The sequence below is a fragment of the Marmota flaviventris genome, chromosome 8 (assembly GCF_047511675.1).
Source record: "Marmota flaviventris isolate mMarFla1 chromosome 8, mMarFla1.hap1, whole genome shotgun sequence".
Classification (NCBI taxonomy): domain Eukaryota; kingdom Metazoa; phylum Chordata; class Mammalia; order Rodentia; family Sciuridae; genus Marmota; species Marmota flaviventris.
The window spans coordinates 76,781,757-76,807,866 of record NC_092505.1 but is presented as its reverse complement, the minus strand read 5'-3'; the positions used below and the strand labels follow the sequence as shown (position 1 = coordinate 76,807,866).

The following is a 26,110-nucleotide window of genomic DNA, read 5'->3' as shown; positions in this document are numbered from 1 at the left end:
GAGACGACGTGAAGGAAATCTAACCAAGCCTTTATGAAATAGCGAACTGGGAACTAAAACCAGAGATTGTGTCAGACCAGAGACAAGCCAGTTCCACCCCTCCCTTCGGACACTCCAGCAAGGAGGCAGGGGCCCGCCATAGCAGAGAGGGGAAGTCACCAAAGTTCAGCCAAAGAGATTCCTTCCCAGCGGAATCTACTTTAGCAGGTGTGTGACTCCCACCGGCATCAGATACAAACAACCGGGAAACTTCAAAATCTTTCCGTGGGCGTGACCGTAAGGGCCAAAGGACTCTCGACCCCCAACTCCCAATACTGCCAGTGACGTGGGCGTGACTGTAGGGGTGGAGGGAAGCAGAGAAGACTCCCCCAACCGCCAACTGAGAGGGCGTGACGGTAGGGGCAGAGGGAAACAGAGGACACTCCAGACCCCCAACTCCTCCTACCGCCAGCGGAGTGGTCGTGATTGTAGGGGCTGAGGGAAGCAGAGGGGATCCTCGACCCCCAACTCCCATTACCACCAGTGGCGACACCAATGGTCTTAGCCGCCAGACTCAGAAGGTGTGCCCACCAAAGGGGTCGGGAAAAATTAAACTATTGACTCCCAGAACACAGCTCCACAGCACTGGGGCTTAGATGAATGACAGAGAGAGTGCTCAGTCGTTAGGGAAATAGAGCACCCAGAGGGGCTGAAAGTGTAACCAAATCCTTGGAGAACCTCCTCCGGTGCACAGGACCTGGCTGGCTGGCAGGAGGAAGGGGAGGAGGGGCCGTAGAAGTGAAACAGCTCTGGACCAACAGGATTGAGAGACTCCCAGGAGCCGCCTTACAGGGATTGCTGTTGACACATTGAGGGCAAATCTCAGCCCGGAGGGCACAGCTTTGCCTACGGGAAGAGAAGAAAATGGATCTCTAAGACCTAATTTTATTCCTTATTTTATTTTATTTTTTCTCTCCCTTTTTCCCTCTTTCTCTCCCCTTCCAAGTTTTATTGTTCTATCCATTCTCCTCTAGGCTAGCTAACTCCCCCTCCTTCTTTCTTTTCAAGAGCACCTTCCTTCCCCTTCCCCCCAACTTTCATCCCAAGCATTACGTCCTCCATTTCGTGTAACTGTCTAAATGCAAACAGGTGAATGTTTCGAGGCCGTCTATAGTGCTCCTAAATACCTAGCTACTACCAACACCCTGATCCAATTGATGGTTAGCATCCCCCTTCAGTAGAGCAATCTTCTAAAGTAGCCAAGACATACTAACCCTTATACCTTCATAGCACCTAACCTAAAGTCCTAAGAACAAAAAACAAATCACTATATGCATACAAAATCCGGAAGCCCTTTATAAATTGAATGAATCATCTCTAAAGTACAATAAAGCCCAACATCTATAGGCATAATCTCCCACTACAAAGGAGAGACAACAGATACAAACAAAGCCAAAACAAATGTATAGGAGAAAGCAGTTACAAAGGAGTCAAACAGAGCTGGAAAGTAACGTGAACAACATGAAAAAAACAGGGAAAAAAGGAGTACAGATAATGCAGGACAACTTAAATCTACAGGAGGACCTAGAAGCATCAGAAATATGGACAGGGAAAGAAATCAAGGCATACCTAACTCAGATGGAATGGAATTTTAGAGAAGACATGAGACAGCAAATCCAAGAATTGAAAGTATATTTCGAAAACCAACTAAACAAATAAATTCAAACTGCAAAGAACGAGCTTTACCAAGAGATAGAGATCTTAAAAAAAACCAAACAGTGATTTTAGAAATGAAAGAAACCATAAACCAGATTAAAAATGCTAACGAGAATATTACAAATAGACTAGATCAAGTAGAAGTCAGAACATCAGATAATGAAGACAAAGTTTATCAACTTGAAAAGAATATAGTCAATACTGAAAAGATGCTTAAATCTCACGAGCAATCTATCCAAGAGATATGGGATCTCATCAAAAAACCAAATTTGAGAGTCATTGGGATAGAAGAAGGCACAGAGATTCAAGCCAAAGGAATGGACAACCGATTGAATGAAATAATCCTAGAAAACTTCCCAGAGATGAAAGATGGAATGGATTGCCAAATCCTGGAAGCCTACAGGACCCCAAACATCCAAAACTGTAATAGGCCAACTCCAAGACATATAATTATGAAGATAGCCAACATACAGAACAAGGAGAGAATATTAAAAGCTACGAGGGAAAGGAGGCAGATTACATTCAGGGGTAAACCAATTAGGTTAACGGCTGATTTTTCATCACAGACTTTGAAAGCGAGAAGATCCTGGAACAATGTATTTCAAACACTGAAAAATAATGGATTCCAACCAAGAATACTGTATCCAGCAAAATTAAGCTTCAGATTTGACAATGAAATTAAAATCTTTCACGATAAACAAAAGCTAAAAGATTTCGCAGCCAGAAAACCAGCACTGCAAAGCATTTTGGGCAAAATTCTACAAGAAGAGGAATGGAAAAACAGTGCCCAAAACCAACAGCGGGAGGTATCTCAGTAAAGGGGGAGGAAAACAACCAAAAAGTAAAAACTAACCAAACTAAAATAAATAAACATGACTGGAAGTACAAATCATATTTCAATTGTAACCTTAAATGTTAATGGACTAAACTCACCAATCAAGAGACACAGGCTGGTAACCTGGATCAAAAAAACAAATCCAACAATATGCTGCCTTCAGGAGACTCATATGATAGGAAAAGACATACACAGGCTGAAGGTGAAAGGTTGGGAAAAATCATACCACTCACATGGCCCTCGGAAGCAAGCAGGAGTGGCCATACTCATATCGAATAAAATCAACTTCAAACCTAAGATAATCAAAAGGGATAAAGAAGGACACTATATCCTGTTAAAAGGAACTATTCACCAACAAGACATAACAATTATCAATTTATATGCACCAAATAATGGTGCAGCAACGTTCATAAAACAAACTCTCCTCAAGTTCAAGAGTCAAATTGACCACAACACAATAATTATGGGTGACTTCAACACACCGCTCTCGCCATTAGACAGATCCTCCAAACAAAAGCTGAATAAAGAAACTATAGAACTCAATGACACAATCAATAACCTAGACTTAACCGACATATATAGAATATATCAACCATCATCAAGTGGATACACGTTCTTCTCAGCAGCACATGGATCTTACTCAAAGATAGATCATATATTATGCCATAGGGCAACTCTTAGTAAATACAAAGGAGTGGAGATAATACCATGAACCATATCTGATCATAATGGAATGAAACTGGAAATCAATGAAAAAAGAAGGAAGGAAAAATCCTGCATCACATGGAAAATAAACAATATGTTACTGAATGATCAATGGGTTACAGAAGACATAAAGGAGGAAATCAAAAAATTCTTAGAGATAAACGACAATTCAGACACAACATACCGGAATCTATGGGACACAATGAAAGCAGTTTTAAGAGGGAAATTCATTTCCTGGAGTTCATTCATCAAAAAAAGAAAAAACCAACAAATAAACGAACTCACACTACATCTCAAAACCCTAGAAAAGGAAGAGCAAAACAACAGCAAATATAGCAGAAGACAAGAAATAATTAAAATCAGAGCGGAAATCAACGAAATTGAAACAAAAAAAAAACCATTGAAAAAATTGATAAAACTAAAAGTTGGTTCTTTGAAAAAATAAATAAGATCGACAGACCCTTAGCCATGCTAACGAAGAGAAGAAGAGAGAAAACTCAAATCACTAACATACAGGATGAAAAAGGCAATATCACAACAGACACTACAGAAATACAGAAGATAATTAGAAAGTATTTTGAAACCCTATATTCTAATAAAATAGAAGACAGTGAAGACATCGATAAATTTCTTAAGTCATATGAGCTGCCCAGATTGAGTCAGGAAGACACACACAATTTAAACAGACCAATAACAAAGGAAGAAATAGAAGAAGCCATCAAAAGACTACCAACCAAAAAAAGCCCTGGTCCAGATGGGTATACAGCGGAGTTTTACAAAACCTTCAAAGAAGAATTAATACCAATACTTTTCAAGCTATTTCAAGAAATATAAAAAGAAGGAGCTCTTCCAAATTCATTCTATGAAGCCAACATCACCCTGATCCCGAAACCAGACAAAGACACTTCAAAGAAAGAAAACTACAGACCAATATCTCTAATGAACATACATGCAAAAATTCTCAAAAAAATCCTGGCGAATCGAATACAAAAGCATATCAGAAAAATTGTGCACCATGATCAAGTAGGATTCATCCCTGGGATGCAAGGTTGGTTCAATATACGGAAATCAATAAATATTATTCACCACATCAATAGACTTAAAGATAAGAACCATATGATCATCTCGATAGAATGCTTTTTCTGCATCTAGCTAGCTAGCATCATTCTAAATGGAGAAAAACTGAAGGCATTCCCGCTAAAATCTGGAACAAGACAGGGATGCCCTCTCTCACCACTTCTATTTAATTTAGTCTTTGAAATACTAGCCAGAGCAATTAGACAGACAAAAGAAATTAAAGGCATAAAAATAGGAAAAGAAGAACTTAAAATATCACTATTTGCGGACAATATGATCCTATACTTAGAAGACCCAAAAGGGTCTACAAAGAAACTACTAGAACTAATAAATGAATTCACCAAAGTGGCAGGATATAAAATCAACACGCATAAATCAAAGGCATCCCTGTATATCATTAACAAAACTTCTGAAATGGAAATGAGGAAAACCACCCCATTCACAATATCTTCAAAAAAAATAAAATACTTGGGAATCAACCTAACAAAAAAGGTGATAGATTTATACAATGAAAACTACAGAACCCTAAAGAGAGAGATAGAAGAAGATCTTAGAAGATGGAAAAATGTACCCTGTTCATGGATAGGCAGAACCAACATCATCAAAATGGCGATATTACCCAAAGTTCTCTACAGGTTCAACGCAATGCCAATCAAAATCCCAACGGCATTTCTGGTAGAAATAGATAAAGCTATCATGAAATTCATATGGAAAAACAAAAGACCCAGAATAGCAAAAGCAATTCTAAGCAGGAAGGTATAAGGTATGAATCGGGAGGTATAGCGATACCAGATTTCAAACTGTACTACAGAGCAATAGTAACAAAAACAGCATGGTACTGGTACCAAAACAGGCAGGTGGACCAATGGTACAGAATAGAGGACACAGAGACCAATCCACAAAATTACAACTTTCTTATATTTGATAAAGGCGCTAAAAGCATGCAATGGAGAAAGGATAGCATCTTCAACAAATGGTGCTGGGAAAACTGGAAATCCATATGCAACAAAATGAAACTGAACCCCTTTCTCTCGCCATGCACAAAAGTTAGTTCAAAATGGATCAAGGAGCTAGATATCAAATCAGAGACTCTGCACCTGATAGAAGAAAAAGTTGGCTCCGATCTACACATTGTGGGGTCGGGCTCCAAATTCCTTAATAGGATGCCCATAGCACAAAAGTTAATAACTAGAATCAACAAATGGGACTTACTCAAACTAAAAAGTTTTTTCTCAGCAAGAGAAACAATAAGAGAGGTAAATAGGGAACCTACATCCTGGGAACAAATCTTTACTCCTCACACTTCAGATAGAGCCCTAATATCCAGAATATACAAAGAACTCAAAAAATTAAACAACAAGATAACAAACAACCCTATCAACAAATGGGCCAAGGACCTGAACAGACACTTCTCAGAGGAGGACATACAATCTATCAATAAGTACATGAAAAAATGCTCACCATCTCTAGCAGTCAGAGAAATGCAAATCAAAACCACCCTAAGATACCATCTCACTCCAGTAAGATTGGCAGCCATTATGAAGTCAAGCAACAATAAGTGCTGGCGAGGATGTGGGGAAAAGGGTACACTTGTACATTGCTGGTGGAACTGCAAACTGGTGCGGCCAATATGGAAAGCAGTATGGAGATTCCTAGGAAAGCTGGGAATGGAACCACCATTTGACCCAGCTATCGCCCTTCTCGGTCTATTCCCTGAGGACCTTAAAAGAGCATACTATAGGGATACTGCCACATCAATGATCATGGCAGCACAATTCACAATAGCTAGACTTTGGAATCAACCCAGATGCCCTTCAATAGATGAATGGATTAAAAAACTGTGGCATTTATACACAATGGAGTATTACGCAGCACTAAAAAATGACAAAATCATGGATTTTGCAGGGAAATGGATGGCATTAGAGCAGATTATGCTAAGTGAAGCTAGCCAATCCTTAAAAAACAAATGCCAAATGTCTTCTTTGATATAAAGAGAGCAACTAAGATCAGAACAGGGAAGAAGAGCATGAGGAAAAGATTAACATTAAACAGAGACGAGTGGGGGGAGAGAAAGGGAGAGAGAAGGGAAACTATGGAAATGGAAGGAGACCCTCATTGTTACACAAAATTACATATAAGAGTTTGTGAGGGGAAAGGGGAAAAAAAAACAAGGAAGAGAATTAAACAACAGCAGATGGGGTAGAGAGGGAAGATGAGAGGGAAGGGGAGGGGGGATAGTAGGGGATAGGAAAGGTAGCAGAATACAACAGTCATTAATATGGTATTATGTAAAAATGTGGATGTGTAACCGATGTGATTCTGCAACTTGTATTTGGGGTAAAAAATGGGAGTTCATAACCCACTTGAATCAAATGTATAGAAGATGATATGTCATGAGCTTTGTAATGTTTTGAACAACCAATTTAAATAAATAAATAAATAAGTGAAATAAAGATATTGTGTCCAACTACAAATAAAAAATAAATATTTGAAAATAAAAGATGGAAACAACCTAAAAAAAAAAAATAACTGCCAGGTGAGAAGAAGATTATCATTAAACAGGGACAAGAGGTGGGAGGGAAAGGGAGAGAGAAGGGAAATTGCATGGAAATGGAAGGAGACCCTCATTGTTATACAAAATTACATATAAGAGGAAGTGAGAGGAAAGGGAAAAAAAACAAGAGAGAGAAATGAATTACAGTAGATGGGGTAGAGAGAGAAGATGGGAGGGGAGGAGGAGAGGGGAGGGGGGATAGTAGAGGATAGGAAGGGCAGCAGAATACAACAGACACTGGTATGGCAGTATGTAAAAACTTGGATGTGTAACTGATGTGATTCTGCAATCTGTATACGGGGTAAAAATGGGAGTTCATAATCCACTTGAATCAAATGTATGAAATATGATATGTCAAGAGCTTTGTAATGTTTTGAACAACTAATAATAATTTTAAAAAAATTTAAAAAAATAACTGCCAGGGGTTAGGGATGTAGCTTGGTGGTGGAGATTTGCCTAATATGCACAAGGTCCTTCAAATCCCAACACCACCAAAAAAATAAATAAATAAGACTAATTGCAGATTACCACAACAGATAAAATAAAGTAGTCTGAAATACTGTGAGAATTCAAAAATATGACACAGAAACATTAAGTGAACACACACTGTTGGGAAAAATGGTAACAACAAACTTGCCCAACTTAGGGTTACCACAAACTTTCAATTTGTAAAAAATGCTGCATCTGGAAAGTGCAAAAGCCAAAGTATGCCTGTGTTAGCTCATAAATTATAACAAATGTAGCATACTAATGCTAGATGTTAACAGAGAGCTGGTCAGGGTAGCCCATGCCTAAAATTGTAGCAACTCAGGAGGCAGGAGGATAGCGAGTTCAAACCCAGTCTCAGCAACTTAGCAAGGCCCTAAGCAACTCAACAAGACCCTGTCTCTAAGAAAATATTTTTTTAAAAAGGGCTAGGGATGGCTGGGGTTGTGGCTCATTGGCACATGTGAGGGGCTGAGTTCGATCCTCAGCAGCACCACATAAACAAACAACAAAATAAATATACATATTTAAAAGGGGGGGGGGCTAGAGATATGGCTCAATGGTTAAGTGCCCCTGGGTTCAATCACTGGTACAAAAAATAAATAAATTAAGAAAAACCAGGGTAGTGGGGGAAAGGTACATGGGAACTCTCTGTACTTGCCCCTCAATTTTTCTATAAGCCTAAAATTGCTCTATAAAACAAAGTCTAGGGAACATACCTAAGTGATAGAGTATTTGCCTAGGCTGCATGAGTCCTAGAGTTCAATCCCCAGCACCACAAAAACAAAAAAATAAACCCTAATACTTTAAAAAAATAAATTGGCAGAACCAAGTAAGATAGAGCATGGAGAACTTTTCACGCATTGCTGCTAGAAATGTAAAAATTACACAAACATTCCGGAAAAGTTTGGCAATTAAACACACACGTAGGGGCTGGGGTTGTAGCTCAGTGGTAGAGCACTGCCTAGCACATGTGAGGCTCTGGATTCAATTCTCAGCACTGCATATAAATGAATAAAATAAAGATCCACCAACAACTAAAAAAATTTTTTTAAAAACACAAAAATATATACTTACCATATAATCCAGAAATCCCACTCCTAGGTATTTACTTTAGAGAAATTAAAAATTTATGCTTACACAAAAACCTGCATGCAACTATTTACAGCAGCTTTATTCATAATCACCAAAAAATGAAAATGATCCAATGTCCTTCATACACATAAACATGAATGAATCTCAAAGACATTATGTTGAATGAAACAAGACACTCTGAAAACATTATATATTATTTGGTTACATTTAAGTAAATATTTTAGAAAACATAGATTAGAAAACAACAGTGTTGCCAGGGGTTGGGGGAGAGAAAGAAATTAACTAAAAAGTGAAGAGCACAACAGAATTTTTTGAAGTTATGGAACATTTCAATATCTTATCTGTGATAATTATGACTAACTCAAATAGAACTGTACGAACAGTCACACACAAAAAGTGTAAATTAATACAAAATCACACATATATTTGTTACTGTGGTAGTTACAAAATGTACATGTCTATTAAAAAATAGAAAAATTACAATGGATGAATTTAAATGAATCTATATTAATCTTCAAAGAAATTTTTTTTAAAGTCAAAAAATTTGAAGACTCTTGACAAAAAAAGATACACAATTGCTAATAAACATATGAAAATGTTTTAACATCATTATTCACTAAAGAAATGCAAATTAAAACAAAGCCCAAAGTCCATCAACAGAAAAATAGATAAACAGTTGTGATATATTCATATAAGGGAATATTACATACAAATAAAAAGGAACAAATCAATGATAGACAAAAACATTGATAAATCTCAAACAACATTATACTGAGTGAAAAGAAGCCAAATATGTACATACTGAATGACTCCATTTTTATGAAGTTCAAATAAAGGCAAAACTACATCACGGAAATAGAAATGAGAAGACTGGTGGCCAGGAGCAGTGTGGGTGTATGAGCAGTGAGAGAAAGACATAATGAAAATGGACACAGAGAAATTTCTAGGGTCATGACAATGCTCTATCTCATGACTATATGTTGGTTGTATGTTATTCTGGGCAAAATTTATCCAATTATACACTTAAAATATGTATAGATTATTTAATGAAATTATATCTCAACAAAAATCACAAATAAATAAATGAGTGAAAATTATACCAAAGACTATGAAAAGGGTCATTTATTCCTCTCTCTTCCTCTGAAAGTCTCTAAAAACAACAATAAAAAAAGTAGGCAGGGACAACACACCAAGATATCAGTATAGCCAGCCTTAAACTCTATAAACCATGAAGTCCACCTAGCATATATAATCCCTAAAGCAATGAGGGGGCATGTTAATACTGACATGCACCACTTCCTATCTCAACCAGAATGCAGATATCCTGAAAATTAAGTAACATTACTCTAAGGAGTAAGGTAGTAAACTAGTGACAGGAAAAAAATAGTCCTTGAAGGGGCCATGTTCTACTCAGTGGGTTAAAGGGAACTAAAGGAGAAAATTGGCCACTATCTTCTCAGGAAAAGTAGACTGATGAAGAGGAGTTGAAGAAAAAGAAAAGACACTGGACACGAAGAATCCATACTTTTGTCAAAAACTAAGGAAAGTCATGCACATCTCAAGGATAAAAGAAAAAAAAAAGGAAGGGTCTATCCCAAGAGACAGTATGTACATGTGTAAAAAATTTTATCCAACAATAAATTCTATATCTTGAAAAATAAAATAAAATATGAATTCTAAGAGATAAAAACAATTTACATCATTTTAATGGGACTTTTGTCTTTGCCGTTGTTGTTGTTCCTATCAAATTGGCAACCATTTTACTGTGTGGTAATATACAGTTGTTATGTTTGTAGAGAAATGGAACACCACACTGGTAGCAAAACAAATTGCTGCAGATTTGCCATAAGACAGTTCTGCAGTATTAATTAAAATTTTAAATATAAGCCACACATAGTGGCACTCACCTATAATCCCAGCAAATTGGGAGGGTGAGGCAGAAGGACTGCAAGTTCAAAGCCAGCCTCAGTAACTTAGTGAGATCATGTCTCAAAATAAAAATTACCAAAAATGTCTGGGGATGTAGTTCAGTAATAGAGCACTCCTGGGTTCAATCCCCAGTACAAAAAAATATATATGTATAAAAAAATTTACATGCAAATTCCCTTAGGCCCTAGTAATCCCACCCAAAAAAAGGTTCCCCATATATGAAAAATGATGTTCCACATGATGAAATTATTAATGTGTGTGTGTGTGTGTGTGTGTGTGTGTGTGTAAGCTAAAAAGTTGATCTTCAAGAAGTAGACAATAGAATAGAGGTGACTAGATCCTGGAAAGGTACAGGAGAGGGAGTGATGAAGTGAGGATGAATTTAAATTAATCCAAATTAAAGTGAGGATGATTAATAGGCACAAGGAGGCAAATGGATAAGAAAAATTATGTCTAATGTTCAATAATACAGTAGGATAACTATGATTGACAACAATTAACTAAAGAGTTCAGAACAGTAGAGGGAACTTTGAATGTTCCCAACACAAAGAAATGATACATGTCTGAGGTGACAGATATGCTAATCACCCTGATCTGGTCTTTACACATCATATACATGCATTGAAATGTAACACTGAACCCCATAAAGATGTACAACCACTGTGTCAACTAAAAATAAAAATACATCTGTGCACAGTGGCACACACCTGTAATCCCTGAGACTCAAGAGACTGAGGCAGGATGATCTCAAGTATGAGGCCAATCTAAGCAATTCACTAAGGCCCCAATTCATGAGGCCTTCAGCAACTTAGCAAGACCCTTGTCTCAAAAAAGAAAAAGGACTGGGGAATATAGCTCAGTGGGAAAGGGTTCCTAGGTTCAATCCCAAGTACCAAAAAATAAAATAAACAAATGACGTAGTTTTATATGCGTTAAAATGGGGGGAAAATGGCCAGTTGTGGTGGCTTACACATGTAATCCCAGCTACTTCTGAGGCTGAAGCTGGAGGGTTCCAAGTTTGAGGCCAGCCTAGGCACCTTGGCAAGACTCTGTCTCAAAATAAAAAACCAAAAGGCCTAGATATAGATTACTGATAAAGCACCCCTGGGTTAAATCCCCAGTAATGTAAAGGAAAAAAATTCAGATATTTTATTAAGTGAAAACAATGAAGTGCAGAACAAGTAAGTAAAATCACTGTTTTTAGTAAGGATTAAAAAATAATTCATGTGGCATATGCATTTTTTTTCTTAAGTGAAAAAAAAAAACCAATTAATAGTGGTTGCCTCTAGGGAAAAAAAAAGAGAATTCTTTATTCACTTTATTTGTGCCTTTCTATACAGCACAAATTTTCTAACTTTATGAAAATGTTTTTTATTTTTTATGTCAACAGATAACATAAATATCATATGGTTTCATTTTTTCCCTATTTTGTCCTTCTTTGTATACAAAATAAACTTAACAAATATAGTATTTAAAAATAAAACTTTTATGGGTGGGGATGTGGCTCAGTGGTAAAATGTTTACCTAGCATGCATGAGCCCCTGGGTTCAATCTCCAGCACCATAAAAAAATAAAAAATAATAAGTGTTCTCTCACACTTTAATTTTAAAACAATTTATACTGATGACAAACTCTTTATCTAAGTTTTTTTATAATTTTTTAATATTTTGTTTAGTTGTAAATGGATGCAATACCTTAATTTTGTTTATTTATTTCTATGCGGTGCTGAGGATCGAACCCAGTGCCTCACAGTGTGAGGCAAGTGCCCTACCACTGAGCCACAACCCCAGCCCTCCTCTAAGTTTTAAAAGTGGTTATTTTTTTCCTGTCTGTAACATAAAAATCCAAGAATCCATAGTGGCTTAAAATTTGTTATCCTAAAATGAGACACTTCTGGATTGAACTGTATCCCTACAAAATTCTTATGCTGAAGCCCTAACGTTCAATGTGACTATATGTGGACACAAGGATTTTAAAAAGTTAATTAAAATTAAATTGAGGTCATATGGGTGGGCCCCTAATCTAATAAGACTGGTATCCTCATAAATAGAAAAAGTTACACCAGACATGCAAGCATGCACACAGAGAAAAACCAAGGGAGGGAGGACACAGCAAGAAAAGAGACATCTGCAAATCAAGGAGAAAGGCCCAGAAGAAACCAATCCTGCCCTCACTTTTATTTTGGACTTCCAGATTTCTGAACCATGAGAAAATTAATTTCTGGGATGGGGTTGTGGCTCAGTGGTAGAGTGCTTGCCTTGCATGCATGAGGCACTGGGTTTGATCCTCAGCACAACATAAAAATAAATGAATAAAATAAAGATATCGTGTCCATCTAGAACTAAAAAAAAAAATTTAAAGAAAATTAATTTCTGTTGTTGAAGCCATTCACTCTGTGGTATTTTGTTATGGCAGCTCTAGTAAACTAATATAGCTATAAATTGGTAAATGGAAAATCTGAGAAAAATTCAGTTTTCTAAAAATTGACCAGGAATCGCTTCAGTCAAGAGAAAATAATAAAGTGCCATATTGAAAAAAGAAAAAGTACTATAGTAAGTCAGTCTATTCATCAGAGACCTAGAATAATATCTAAAAAATTAATGTTAAAGTCCAGATTTATAATCAGAATATCTTTTAAAATATTGCTGTAGCATCCATTAAGAGACACTTTCTCAAAGTTAAAAAATGGGTAAAGAACAAAAGAACAACCAGGCATGGTGGCACACACCTATAATCTTGGGAGGCTGAGGCAAGAGGATCACAAGTTCAAGGCTAGCTTCACAATCTTAGCAAGACCCTCAATAACTCAGTGAGAACCTGCCTCAAGATAAAAAAATAAAAACGACTGGGGATGTAACTCAGTGGTAAAGCACCTCTGAGTTCAATCTCCAGTACCAAAAAAGGAAAAAGGAACAAATGATTCTACTAAGCTTAAGATCTTAGTAACCTTAATATATACTATATTACAATGAGATTTAAATTTCTTAAAGAAATCAACCATGCATAAGGTACACTTGATTTAAACTAAAGATGACACTAACCTCAAAGGTTCATTTTAACAAGTCAGAAATAAATTAATTTAAAATCTAAAATTAAATATCAGAAAAATTAAAGATAATAAGAAAATAAAATTTCAGTTTTGCTAAAATATTTTAAACATACTAAATAAAACTATATGCTTAAAACAAATTAGTTTTATTTACCCCCTGCAAAGGGAGATCCCAGCATACTGAGCTTCTGACTTTGGACAGTGGTGACTGAACATGAACATCCTCTGGTTTTACATTTAACATTTTTCTTATCTGAAAGTAGGATGAGAAAATAATCAGTTTAATTGAAATATATTTATATATGTATATATATATAAAAGAATTGAATCAACTAGCAGAACCATTCTACTACCCTGCATTAATATTTTTCTAAGAGTTTTAAAGTTTTAAATCCGAAGCTTAATTTATAAGCAATTAAACATATTATAAAAAATTCTCATTGAGCATAAAGGTAGAGAAGTGAAGAATCACAACAGTTTCCTAATTACTATTTTCTTGCCTACAGTCTCTTCTCCTAATTTTTCAAATGCAAGCTACAGAGTTCTCTAATACATAATTCTAATTATGGCTGCAATGCTTACAAACAACAGTGGCATCCATTTTTTATAAATAAAACTCGACATTTTCAGCTCTTTTTCACATCATCCACACCAAAAAAAATTGATAGCACAACATTTTGGAGTTACTAAACCCTCTTCAGATGTCATATTTTATCTCTAGATGTTTATATATACTGTTCCCTCAGTCTGTAAGGCCTTTCCTTCTATTTCTCCCTTGTGAAATATCTCAGACTCTATTCAAAAGTATTCTCTTACCCACATAAGCATAACCCTCACACAAAAGCATTCCTTTCTCGGGGTATAAATATTTGTTTGATACATTTACATTACAATATTCATATTACACCGATCATTTTGTAGTAATTTGTCAATATATCTGCCTTCTTCTCCAGACTGTAGAGCTCCTTAAGGTCAAGGTCCTAATTTACTTTTGCATCCCCAAAGTATGTGGCTCTTGCTAAGCTGAATAAGCAAATGAATGCATGAATTGTAACAAATTTGAAAACTTAAGTATGTTTTTCTTTTCTTTTTTTTTTTTTTTGGTACTGGGGATTGAACTCAGGGGCACTGGACCACTGAGCCACATCCCCAGTCATATATATTTTGTATTTTATTTAGAGACAGGGTCTCACTGAATTGCTTAGCACCTCACCTTTGCTGAGGCTAGCTTTGAACTTGCAATCCTCCTGCCTCAGCCTCCCAAGCTGCTGGAATTACAGGTGTGCACCACCACACCTGGCTTGAAAACTTAAAATATCTAACTTTCATATTAAAATAAATGATTATTAAACTTTAAGTTCAACCTACAAAATATAATAGGCCAGCGGTATAGCTCAGTTGTTTAGAATATGCTCAAAATACACAATACCATGGGTTTGATCCCCAACACCCACCCCCACCAAAGCATTATATTAAATACAATTAGTAACCAGTAAGAATCCATAAATATTTCTAAGAAAAGAAAGCCTAAGTTAAGAAGATACAATAAATATGAAGAAAATATATCTCAACTCTTATTTTACTAGCTTCTCAGATAAAAATTCATCTTCCTGGGTACAAGTAACTTTTATTGCTATTCTGTATTAAAAGGCATCTCTTTGTAATTCTTCATCTGTAAAAGACAATATCTATCTGAAACACTCATCGGTCTTATATTCTTTTTTTTTAATTTTTTATTGTTGGCTGTTCAAAACATTACATAGTTCTTGATATATCATATTTCACACTTTGATTCAAGTGGGTTATGAGCTCCCATTTTTACCCGATATACAGATTGCAGAATCACATCAGTTACACATCCATTGATTTACATATTGCCATACTAGTGTCTGTTGTGTTCTGCTGCCTTTCCTATCCTCTACTATCCCCCCTCCCCCCCCTCCCCTCCCCTCTTCTCTCTCTGCCCCCTCTACTGACATTCATTTGTCCCCCTTGTATTATTTTTCCCTTTCCCCTCACTTCCTCTTGTATGTACTTTTGTATAACTTTGAGGGTCTCCTTCCATTTCCATGCAATTTCCCTTCTCTATCCCTTTCCCTCCCACCTCTCATCCCTGTTTAATGTTAATCTTCTTCTCATGCTCTTCGAGCCTACTCTGTTCTTAGTTACTCTCCTTATATCAAAGAAGACATTTGGCATTTGTTTTTTAGGGATAGGCTAGCTTCACTTAGCATAATCTGCTCTAATGCCATCCATTTCCCTGCAAATTCTATGATTTTTGTCATTTTTTAATGCAGAGTAATACTCCATTGTGTATAAATGCCACATTTTTTTTTATCCATTCATCTATTGAAGGGCATCTAGGTTGGTTCCACAGTCTTGCTATTGTGAATTGTGCTGCTATGAACATCGATGTAGCAGTGTCCCTGTAGCATGCTCTTTTCAGGTCTTTAGGGAATAGACCGAGAAGGGGAACAGCTAGGTCAAATGGTGGCTCCATTCCCAGCTTTCCAAGAAATCTCCATACTGCTTTCCAAATTGGCTGCACCAATTTGCAGTCCCACCAGCAATGTACAAGTGTACCCTTTTCCCCACATCCTCGCCAGCACTTGTTGTTGTTTGACTTCATAATGGCTGCCAATCTAACTGGAGTGAGATGGTATCTTAGGGTGGTTTTGATTTGCATTTCTCTGACTGCTAGAGATGGTGAGCATTTTTTCATGTACTTGTTGATTGATTGTATGTCCTCCTCTGAGAAGTGTCTGTTCAGGTCCTTGGCCCATTTGTTGATTGGGTTGTTTGTTCTCTTATTGTCTAATTTTTTGAGTTCTTTGTATACTCTGGATATTAGGGCTCTATCTGAAGTGTGAGGAGTAAAGATTTGTTCCCAGGATGTAGGCTCTCTATTTACCTCTCTTATTGTTTCTTTTGCTGAGAAAAAACTTTTTACTTTGAGTAAGTCCCATTTGTTGATTCTAGTTATTAACTTTTATGCTATGGGTGTCCTATTGAGGAATTTGGAGTCCGACCCCACAGTATGTAGATCATAGCCAACTTTTTCTTCTATCAGACAGCGTGTCTCTGATTTGATATCAAGCTCCTTGATCCATTTTGAATTAACTTTTGTGCATGGCGAGAGAAAGGGATTCAGTTTCATTTTGTTGCATATGGATTTCCAGTTTTCCCAGCACCATTTGTTGAAGATGCTATCCTTCCTCCATTGCATGCTTTTAGCCCCTTTATCAAATATAAGATAGTTGTAGTTTTGTGGATTGGTTTCTGTGTCCTCTATTCTGTACCATTGGTCCACCTGCCTGTTTTGGTACCAGTACCATGCTGTTTTTGTTACTATTGCTCTGTAGTATAGTTTGAAGTCTGGTATCGCTATACCGCCTGATTCACACTTCCTGCTTAGCATTGTTTTTGCTATTCTGGGTCGTTTATTTTTCCATATGAATTTCATGATTGCTTTCTCTATTTCTACAAGAAATGCCGTTGGGATTTTGATTGGCATTGCATTAAACCTATAGAGAACTTTTGGTAATATCGCCATTTTGAAGATGTTAGTTCTGCCTATCCATGAACAGGGTATATTTTTCCATCTTCTAAGATTTTCTTCTATTTCTCTCTTTAGGGTTCTGTAGTTTTCATTGTATAAGTCTTTCACCTCTTTTGTTAGGTTGATTCCCAAGTATTTTATTTTTTTTGAAGATATTGTGAATGGAGTGGTTGTCCTCATTTCCATTTCAGAGGATTTGTCGCTGATATACAGGAATGCCTTTGATTTATGCGTGTTGATTGTATATCCTGCCACTTTGCTGAATTCATTTATTAGCTCTAATAGTTTCTTTGTAGAGCCTTTTGGGTCTGCTAGGTATAGAATCATGTCATCTGCAAATAGTGATAATTTAAGTTCTTCTTTTCCTATTTTGATGCCTTTAATTTCTTTCGTCTGTCTAATTGCTCTGGCCAGTGTTTTGAGAACTATGTTGAACAGAAGTGGTGAGAGAGGGCATCCCTGTCTTGTTCCCGATTTTAGAGGGAATGCCTTCAGTTTTTCTCCATTCACAATGATGCTAGCCTGAGGCTTAGCATAGATTGCTTTTACAATATTGAGGTATGTTCCTGTTATCCCTAGTTTTTCTAGAGTTTTGAACATAAAGGAATGTTGAACTTTGTCGAATGCTTTTTCCACATCTATCGAGATGATCATATGGTTCTTATTTTTAAGTCTATTGATGTGGTGAATAACATTTATTGATTTCCGTATATTGAACCAGCCTTGCATCCCAGGGATGAATCCTACTTGATCATGGTGCACAATTTTTTTGATATGTTTTTGTATCCGATTCACCAGAATTTTATTGAGGATTTTTTCATCTAGGTTCATTAGAGATATTGGTCTGTAGTTTTCTTTCTTTGAAGTGTCTTTGTCTGGTTTAGGTATCAGGGTGATGTTGGCCTCGTAGAATGAATTTGGAAGTTCTCCCTCTTTTTCTATTTCCTGAAGTAGCTTGAAAAGTATTGGTATTAGTTGCTCTTTAAAGGTTTTGTAAAACTCTGCTGTATACCCATCCGGTCCTGGGCTTTTCTTAGTTGGTAGTCTTTTGATGGTTTCTTCTATTTCCTCAATTGATATTGGTCTGTTTAGGTTGTCTATATCCTCCTGACTCAATCTGGGCAGATCATATGACTTAAGAAATTTATCAATGCCTTCACTATCTTCTAATTTATTGGTGTATAAGGATTCAAAATAATTTTTGATTATCTTCTGTATTTCTGAAGTGTCTGTTGTGATATTGCCTTTTTCATCCCATATGCTAGTAATTTGAGTTCTCTCTCTTCTTCTCTTCGCTAGCATGGCTAAGGGTCTGTCGATTTTGTTTATTTTTTCAAAGAACCAACTTTTAGTTTTGTCAATTTTTTCAATTGTTTCGATTTCATTAATTTCAGCTCTGATTTTAATTATTTCTTGCCTTCTACTACTTTTGCTGTTGTTTTGCTCTTCTTTTTCTAGGATTTTGAGATGAAGTATGAGATCATTTATTTGTTGGTTTTTTCTTTTTTTAAGGAATGAACTCCAAGCAATGAATTTTCCTCTTAGAACTGCTTTCAATGTGTCCCATAGATTCCGATATGTTGTGTCTGTGTTTTCATTAATCTCTAAGAATTTTTTAATTTCCTCCTTGATGTCTTCTATAACCCATTGATCATTCAGTAACCTATTGTTCATTCTCCAAGTGATTTATTCTTTTTCCTTCCTTCTTTTATCGTTGATTTTCAGTTTCATTCCATTATGATCAGATAAGATGCATGGTATTATCTCTACTCCTTTATATTGTCTAAGAGTTGCCCTGTGACATAATATATGATCTTTTTTTGAGAAGGATCCATGTGCTGCTGAGAAAAAAGTGTAACTGCTTGATATTGGGTGGTATATTCTATATATGTCAATTAAGTCTAGGTTATTAATTGTATTATTGAGTTCTATAGTTTCCTTATTCAACTTTTGTTTGGAAGATCTGTCCAGTGGCGAGAGAGGTGTGTTGAAGTCTCCCATGATTATTGTATGGTGGTCTATTAGACTCTTGAACTTGAGAAGAGTTTGTTTGATGAACATAGCTGCACCATTGTTTGGGGCATATATATTTATGATTGTTATGTCTTGTTGGTGTATGGTTCCCTTAAGCAGTATGTAGTGTCCCTCTTTATCCCTTTTGATTAACTTGGGCTTGAAATCTATTTTATTTGATATGAGTATGGACACTCCTGCTTGTTTCCGAAGCCCATATGAGTGATATGATTTTTCCCAACCTTTCACCTTCAGCCTATGTATGTCTTTTCCTATCAAATGCATCTCCTGTAGGCAGCATATTGTTGGGTCTTGTTTTGTGATCCATTCTACTAGCCTGTGTCTCTTGATTGGTGAGTTTAAGCCATTAACATTTAGGGTTATTATTGAGATATAGGTTGTTCTTCCAGCCATATTTGTTTATTTATGTTACTAAACATGGTTTGTTTTCCTCTTTGATTATTTTCCCCCCTTTACTGTCCTACCTCCCATTGTTGGTTTTCATTGTTATTTTCCATTTCCTCTTCCTGTAATGTTTTGCCAAGGATGTTTTGAAGAGATGGTTTTCTAGCTGCAAATTCTTTTAACTTTTGTTTATCATGGAAGGTTTTAATTTCATCTTCCATCCTGAAGCTTAATTTCGCTGGATACACAATTCTTGGTTGGAACCCATTTTCTTTCAGTGTTTGAAATATGTTATTCCAGGATCTTCTAGCTTTCAGAGTCTGTGTTGAAAGATCAGCTGTTATCCTGATTGGCTTACCACTAAATGTGATCTGCTTCCTTTCTCTTGTAGCTTTTAAAATTCTCTGCTTATTCTGTATGTTGGGCATCTTCATTATAATGTGTCTAGGTGTGGGTCTCTTATGATTTTGCACATTCGGCGTCCTGTAGGCTTCTAGGATTTGGGATTCTGTCTCATTCTTCAAGTCTGGGAAGTTTTCTCGTATTATTTCATTGAATAGATTGCTCATGCCTTTGGTTTGAAACTCTGTCCCTTCCTGTATCCCAATGACTCTTAAATTTGGTCTCTTGATGTTATCCCATATTTTTTGGATGTTCTGCTCATGGTTTCTTAACAGTCTTGCTGAGCTGTCTATGTTCTTTTCAAGTTGAAATACTTTATCTTCATTGTCTGATGTTCTATCTTCTAAGTGTTCTACTCTGCTGGTAGTATTCTCAATTGAGTTTTTAAGTTGGTTTATTGCTTCCTGCATTTCTAGGATTTCTGTTTGTTTGTTTTTTATAACCTCTATCTCCCTGTATAGTTGATCTTTTGCTTCTTGGATTTGTTTATGTAATTCATTGTTGAAGTGATCTTTCATTGTCTGATTTTGCTGTCTGATGTCTTCCTTGAGACTCCAGATCATCTGAAGCATGTATATCCTGAATTCTTTATCTGACATTCCATCTGCTGCAGCTATTACCTCTTCTAACGTTGAGTTGACCTGCACTGCTTGTGGTCCTTTCTTTCCTTGTCTCTTCATACTGTTTGCGCTCCTTTCTACTTGGTGAAACTGTTGTGCTATTGAATTTTCCCCCTATATATTTATATTGGTCTTGTATAGTTGCAAAGTCTCCCTCGCAGGCGCGGGCGGCAGCTCTGCCCCTCCTACAACTGGGGCAATGTGCCTACCACGCCAGCAGGCCGCTGGGCCTGCTCTGCCGGTCGGTAGCAGGTCCGCCTACCTTGCAGGCGTGGGCGGTGGCTCTGTCCCTCTGCGGGCCGCTAGGCTTGTTCTGTCGGTGGTCGCAGGTCTGCCTACCTTGCAGGCGCGGGGGGGGGGCGGGGGGCGGCTCTACCCTTCCTCAGGCCACTGGGCCTATTCTGTCTGTCGGTTGCAGGTCTGGCCTGTTCTGTTGGTGGTCACAGTTCCGTCTACCTTGCAGGCGCGGGGGGAGGGGGCGGCTCTGCCTCTCAGCAGGCCGCTGCTCCCCTTCTGCCGGTTGATCGCATGCCCGCCTACCTTGCAGGAGTGATTGGAAGCTCTGCCCCTCCGCGGGCCACTGGGCCTTTTCTGTCGGTGGTCACAGTTCCGCCTACCTGGCAGGCGCGGGGGGTGGGGGGCGGCTCTGCCCCTCAGCAGGCCGCTGGGCCTGCTCTGTGGGTGGTCACAGTTCCGTCTACCTTGCCGGTGCAGGGGGAGGGGGGTTATATTCTTAATTAGAAAACAACAGCTGCTTTCTCCAGGGTGAGGCAAGGGATTCAGGCTGTTCAAATCCATGGATGCTTTGTAAGCAGGTTATCTAGTATAATGTTATTGTCTGAATCTGGAATTTCCCCAACAGCTCACGTGTTGAAGGCTTGATCCCCAGCTTGTTTGTGCACTTTTGTGCTTAATCACTCACTACCCCCTCCCATCTCTCTCTCCTCTCATTGAGCCAAAATAAATCTTTTCTCTTTAAGATGATTTCCTCAGGTATTTTGACACAGCAAGGCAAAGCTGATAAACACAGCTTACACTGCATTCTGTGGCATACGGTCTTTTCCAAAGGCGGCCATACCAATATTCCCTACCCCACATTCTTTTCTCACAACATGACCAGGCAGTCTTCCAACATTAAAACTATGTTCTGTCCCCCTTGAATCTGGGCAGACTTGTGATTTCCAAGGCTAGTCATAAGAGGAAACTTAGCTTCAGCATGGTTCAGACGTGCTTATGTGCTTCCCTCCCTCCCTATGCCTCTCAGTATACACACCTTGGGAGACCTAAGCCATAGGTAAGAAATTTGGATACCCTGAAGCCACTAAACTGGAAAGATCATATGGAGAGGCTACAAAGGGATTCAGATTCACCAAGATGTTTGTGTCTTCCTATAGATTCCAAACAAGTGAGTGAACAAGTCTTCAAGATGACTCCAGATCCTATGACTGGTTTAAAAAAAAAAAATTAAGGTGGTATATACATATAATACAATATTACTGAATCTTTAAAAAGAAGAAAATCCTACCATTTGTGACTACGTGAAAATGAACCTGGAGAACAGACAAACACTATATGATATCACTTATATGAGAAATCTAAAATAGTCAAACTCACAGAAGCAGTAAGAATAGTAGCTGCCAGAAGTTGTGGGGAGAAAGAAACATAGAGGTATTACTCAAAGGGTACAAAGTTTCAGTTATGTAAGATAAATAAGTGTTAGAGAAATACTGTACAGCATAATGCTTATAGTTTACCATAGTGTATTACATACCAAAAACTTTACTAAAGGGGATAGATTTTATGTTACGTTGAATCAACTAGCAGATTAGCACTGGAACTATTAATTGCAAAAGAAAGAAGAAACTTTTGGAGGGGATGTTTATAGCACAGAATGTAATGATGGTTTCCATGGGTGTATACTTATCTCCAATTTCATCAAGTGGTATCATCTATACGATTTTTGTATGTTAATCATACCTTAATAAATTGATTTTTAAAAGAAATGTACTTTGGATAATGATGTCCATCACATTCCACCATCATTGCTAAACCCCTGCCCTCTCCCTTCCCCGCCCACACCTCTGCCCTATCTCGAGTTCTTCACTTTTTCTTAATGATTAACTGATCTAAATTAAGTTGTATGCATTTAAAAATATGTAATAAAAAAATTCTAATTATAACATCCAATTTTTTAAAAAGCAAATTCCTACCCCCCCCAAAAAAAACCCAAATACTTATGAGTCTTTTGCAACAATATGATCTCTTCTTAGACATTTTATTTTACTTGTTTTTATATCCCATTGCATTTATTTCATTTGAGGTGTTAGGAATTGAACCACCCTGGGCCTTGTGCTAAGCACAGATTCTACCACTGAACTACATCCCGGGTCCTTAGACACATTCCAGTCATGGTTTCTACTATAATTCAATCAACGAAGATTTTAAGCTATCAATGATCCTACAAAACTTAAAATTCCAATACAACAATTAGCACAGCTTATAATTCAAAATACTAAAAATAGCTCAAAAACAATGAAAGAATTCACTGAGATTTGCATATAATGAAATATGATGTAGTCATTTAAAATGTTTACCACTAGTTGGGTGTGGAGGTGCAGGCCTATAATCTTAGCAGCTCTGAGGCTGAGGCAGTATTCTAAATTCAAAACCATCTCAGCAACTTAGCAAGGACCTAAGCAACTTAGTGAGAACTGTTTCAAGATTAAAAGTATCAAAACAGGGCTGGAGATGCGCCTGAGTGGCTAAGCACCCCAGTACCCAGTACCCAAAAAAACAAAAACAAAAAACAAAAAATGTTTACCACTATTTCCCTAGTACTGAGCATAATTTATCCAATACATTTTAACTACCCAATAAATACTAAGCAATATTTTAAATAAGTTTGATTTTAGAAAAATTATGCCCTCGATGCAGTTAAATAGAAAAAGTAGATTAAATGCAGTATTGGGTGGTGTTCTAATTTTAATATTTATTTACTATAGACAGATAGACAGATGAACTAGAATTCCAAGGTATTAATTCTAGTTGTATCTGAGTAGTCTTTTTGTTAAATTGAATTTTCTAATAAAATCTATAAAAAAACAAGTATTGACTAATAAAAAATAAAAAACAAGTTTTGTCTTAAAAATAATTTTAAATTCTTAAAAACTCAAAATGTATCAGTGTCTTATCTCTGTATTCACGAAAGTTCTTATCCTTTCAGTAAGTTATTTCTACTAATGGTCTTAGGAGGTAATATAAACTACTACCAAGAATTTAGTATGCTAGTTTATAAGGAATTCTAAATTTTTTACATGTACTGGTATGACGTTATAGGTATACTATGGTTGAACAAATGAAATATTTTATTCTTCAATAAAAACAACCAAGGCTCCTTGGGAAATCTGCTAATTCCAAGGCTGGGTAGGGAAAATACAAGATAAGCTTGTAGTGCCAAAAAGTAAGGAAAGGTACCACCCCTGCTACCCCTAGGAGCTTGTCAAAAGGGCATTAGAACCAACATGAAATTCAATATTATTTTTTTTTCTTTTTAAGACATAAGGTGTCTATGTGTAGGCTCAAGCAATCCTCCCAGCAGCTGGGACTACAGGTGCACACTACTGCACCTGGCTTCAATATTATGAAATGTTAACAGTAGAACGTCAAGTGAATTGCATGAATGACATAATACCCTAAAGCAGAGCACTTTGTTGCAAATATTAAAAATAGCATGAAATGGACATCATTACCTTAGGTACATATATGATTGCATGAATGGTGTGACCCTACTTTATGTACAACCAGAGAAATGAAAAAGTGTGTTCTATTGTGTACAATGAATCAAAGAGCAATCTGCTGTAATGTATAACTGATTAGAATAAATAAATTTAAAAATTTTGTTTAAATAGCAGTGGTCAACATAGAGGTATTTTAAAACTGGGTGCTATAGCCTACATGTGATTTGTCCCCACCAAAATTCAAGTTGAAATTGGATTACCAATATAAAGGTGTTAGGAAGCAGGACTTTTAAGTGCTAATTAGGTCATGGGACCTTCACCCTTATGAAAAGATTAATCTCTTTATCAAGAGACTGTGTTAGTTAAGGCTAGCCATAAAGACTAAAAAAATTACAAGTTGGTTGGTTTTCAAGAAAGCAGGTTGTTAACAAAGTGAGACTGGTACTTCCCCTGAGTCTTTCATATACATGCCTCTTTTCAGTCCACTTACTCTGCTTTCTGCTGTGAGCTATTATACAAGGCCCTCACCAGAAGTTCAGCAGGTACCCATGACTTCCCAGCTTCCAGAACCATGAATCAAAAAACATAGTATTTTTAAATAAATGGCCAGTCTTATGTATTATTTTACAGTATCAGAAAACAAAATGAGATACTGGATATGACAGTAGTTTTCACAGCAATGTAAAATTTTCTTTTCTACTTTCCTCATTCACTGTACTTGAGCTAAATCCAAAATTTTAAATGGAGAAACAACCATGGGGCTGGGGTTGTGGCTCAGTGGTAGAGCACTTGCCTCGAATGTGCGAGACCCTGGGTTTGATCCTCAGAGCCACATAATAAAAAATAAGTGAAATAAAGGTATTGTGTCCAACTACAACTAAAAAATAAATATTTTTTAAAAATAATAAATAAATAAAAATAAATGGAGAAACCACACCCTGCAAATCTTAAGCCAAAGAAGACTAGCAAAGATATTCTACGTGGTCTACTAAGGTCCTCTTAATTCCCTCTCATTAACCCATGATACTCCTTTATGATTTCTACAATCGTTGTTAAATGTACAACTGTAAAAACATAAAAATGTTTCAAATTAAAGATCTCCATACATAAATGCTTCTGAGAAAAGTATCTAATAAATCATTATAATGTACATCAGGTATCACTGCATTTAAGCACAAAATTCTAGAGAAAAAGATTATCATTCTTTATAGGGATGCATTTTAAAAAAAAAAAACAACACTCAACATAGGCAGAAACTTCATTTTGCTTGTTTTGTAAGAAGAAATGAATAGAAAAAAAAGAGGTTTAAAAGAACAGATTCCAAAAAATAATTTTCAGCATATGCCATGAACACAGCTCTTCTATATCTACATTATTAATGAATGAACACAAAGCATGCTAATACATTCAGTCATCAATGAAATGCTGACTTATGTTTTATATAAAATTCAAAATATAAACCAAAATGTATACCAGTCATCTTGTAATGGATTTTTAAAAGCTGCTCAGTTATTCAGAACATCATTTTCCTCAAAATACTGCTCAAAGTTTTACCATATTTAAAAATTTTATTTTTTAAAAAAATTGCAAAACACTTTCAATTTCAGCAATTGTATTGGTTACAAGCAAAACTAATGCATACCTCATGTAAATCAGAAGATGTAGACTTTTTTCTTTTTCCTTCTGTGACAATCTCTACAAAAAATAAAAAACATTGTAGAAATTATTATTTTTTAAACTTTTTTTTTTATTTTAATTTTTAGTTGTATTTTAGACACAATACCTTGATTTTTTAAAATTTATTTTTATGTGGTGCTGAGGATCAAACCCAGGGCCTTGCACGTGCTAGGCAAGTGCTCTACCACTGAGCCACAACCCCATCCCAGAAATTATTATTTGATATGAAAAAGATTTTTTAAAATAGTGGAAGAGATCCTTTTACATCTATT

At 36.5% G+C, this 26,110-nt stretch overlaps 1 protein-coding gene across 6 annotated transcripts in view; it reads right to left on the bottom strand.

The window, feature by feature from the left end:
• Senp7 (SUMO specific peptidase 7) overlaps positions 1-26,110 on the bottom strand; it is a 177,301-nt gene that overhangs the window by 143,953 nt on the left and 7,238 nt on the right. For 5 of the 6 annotated variants that reach the window (XM_071615396.1, XM_071615397.1, XM_071615398.1 and 2 more), the window contains exons 2-3: positions 25,804-25,856; positions 13,580-13,678 (exon numbers count right to left, since the gene is read on the bottom strand). In XM_071615396.1, coding sequence (XP_071471497.1) covers positions 13,580-13,678; positions 25,804-25,856 — 152 coding nt within the window. The remainder of the gene's footprint in view (positions 1-13,579; positions 13,679-25,803; positions 25,857-26,110) is intronic. The other variant, XM_027943177.2, reaches the window with a different exon arrangement.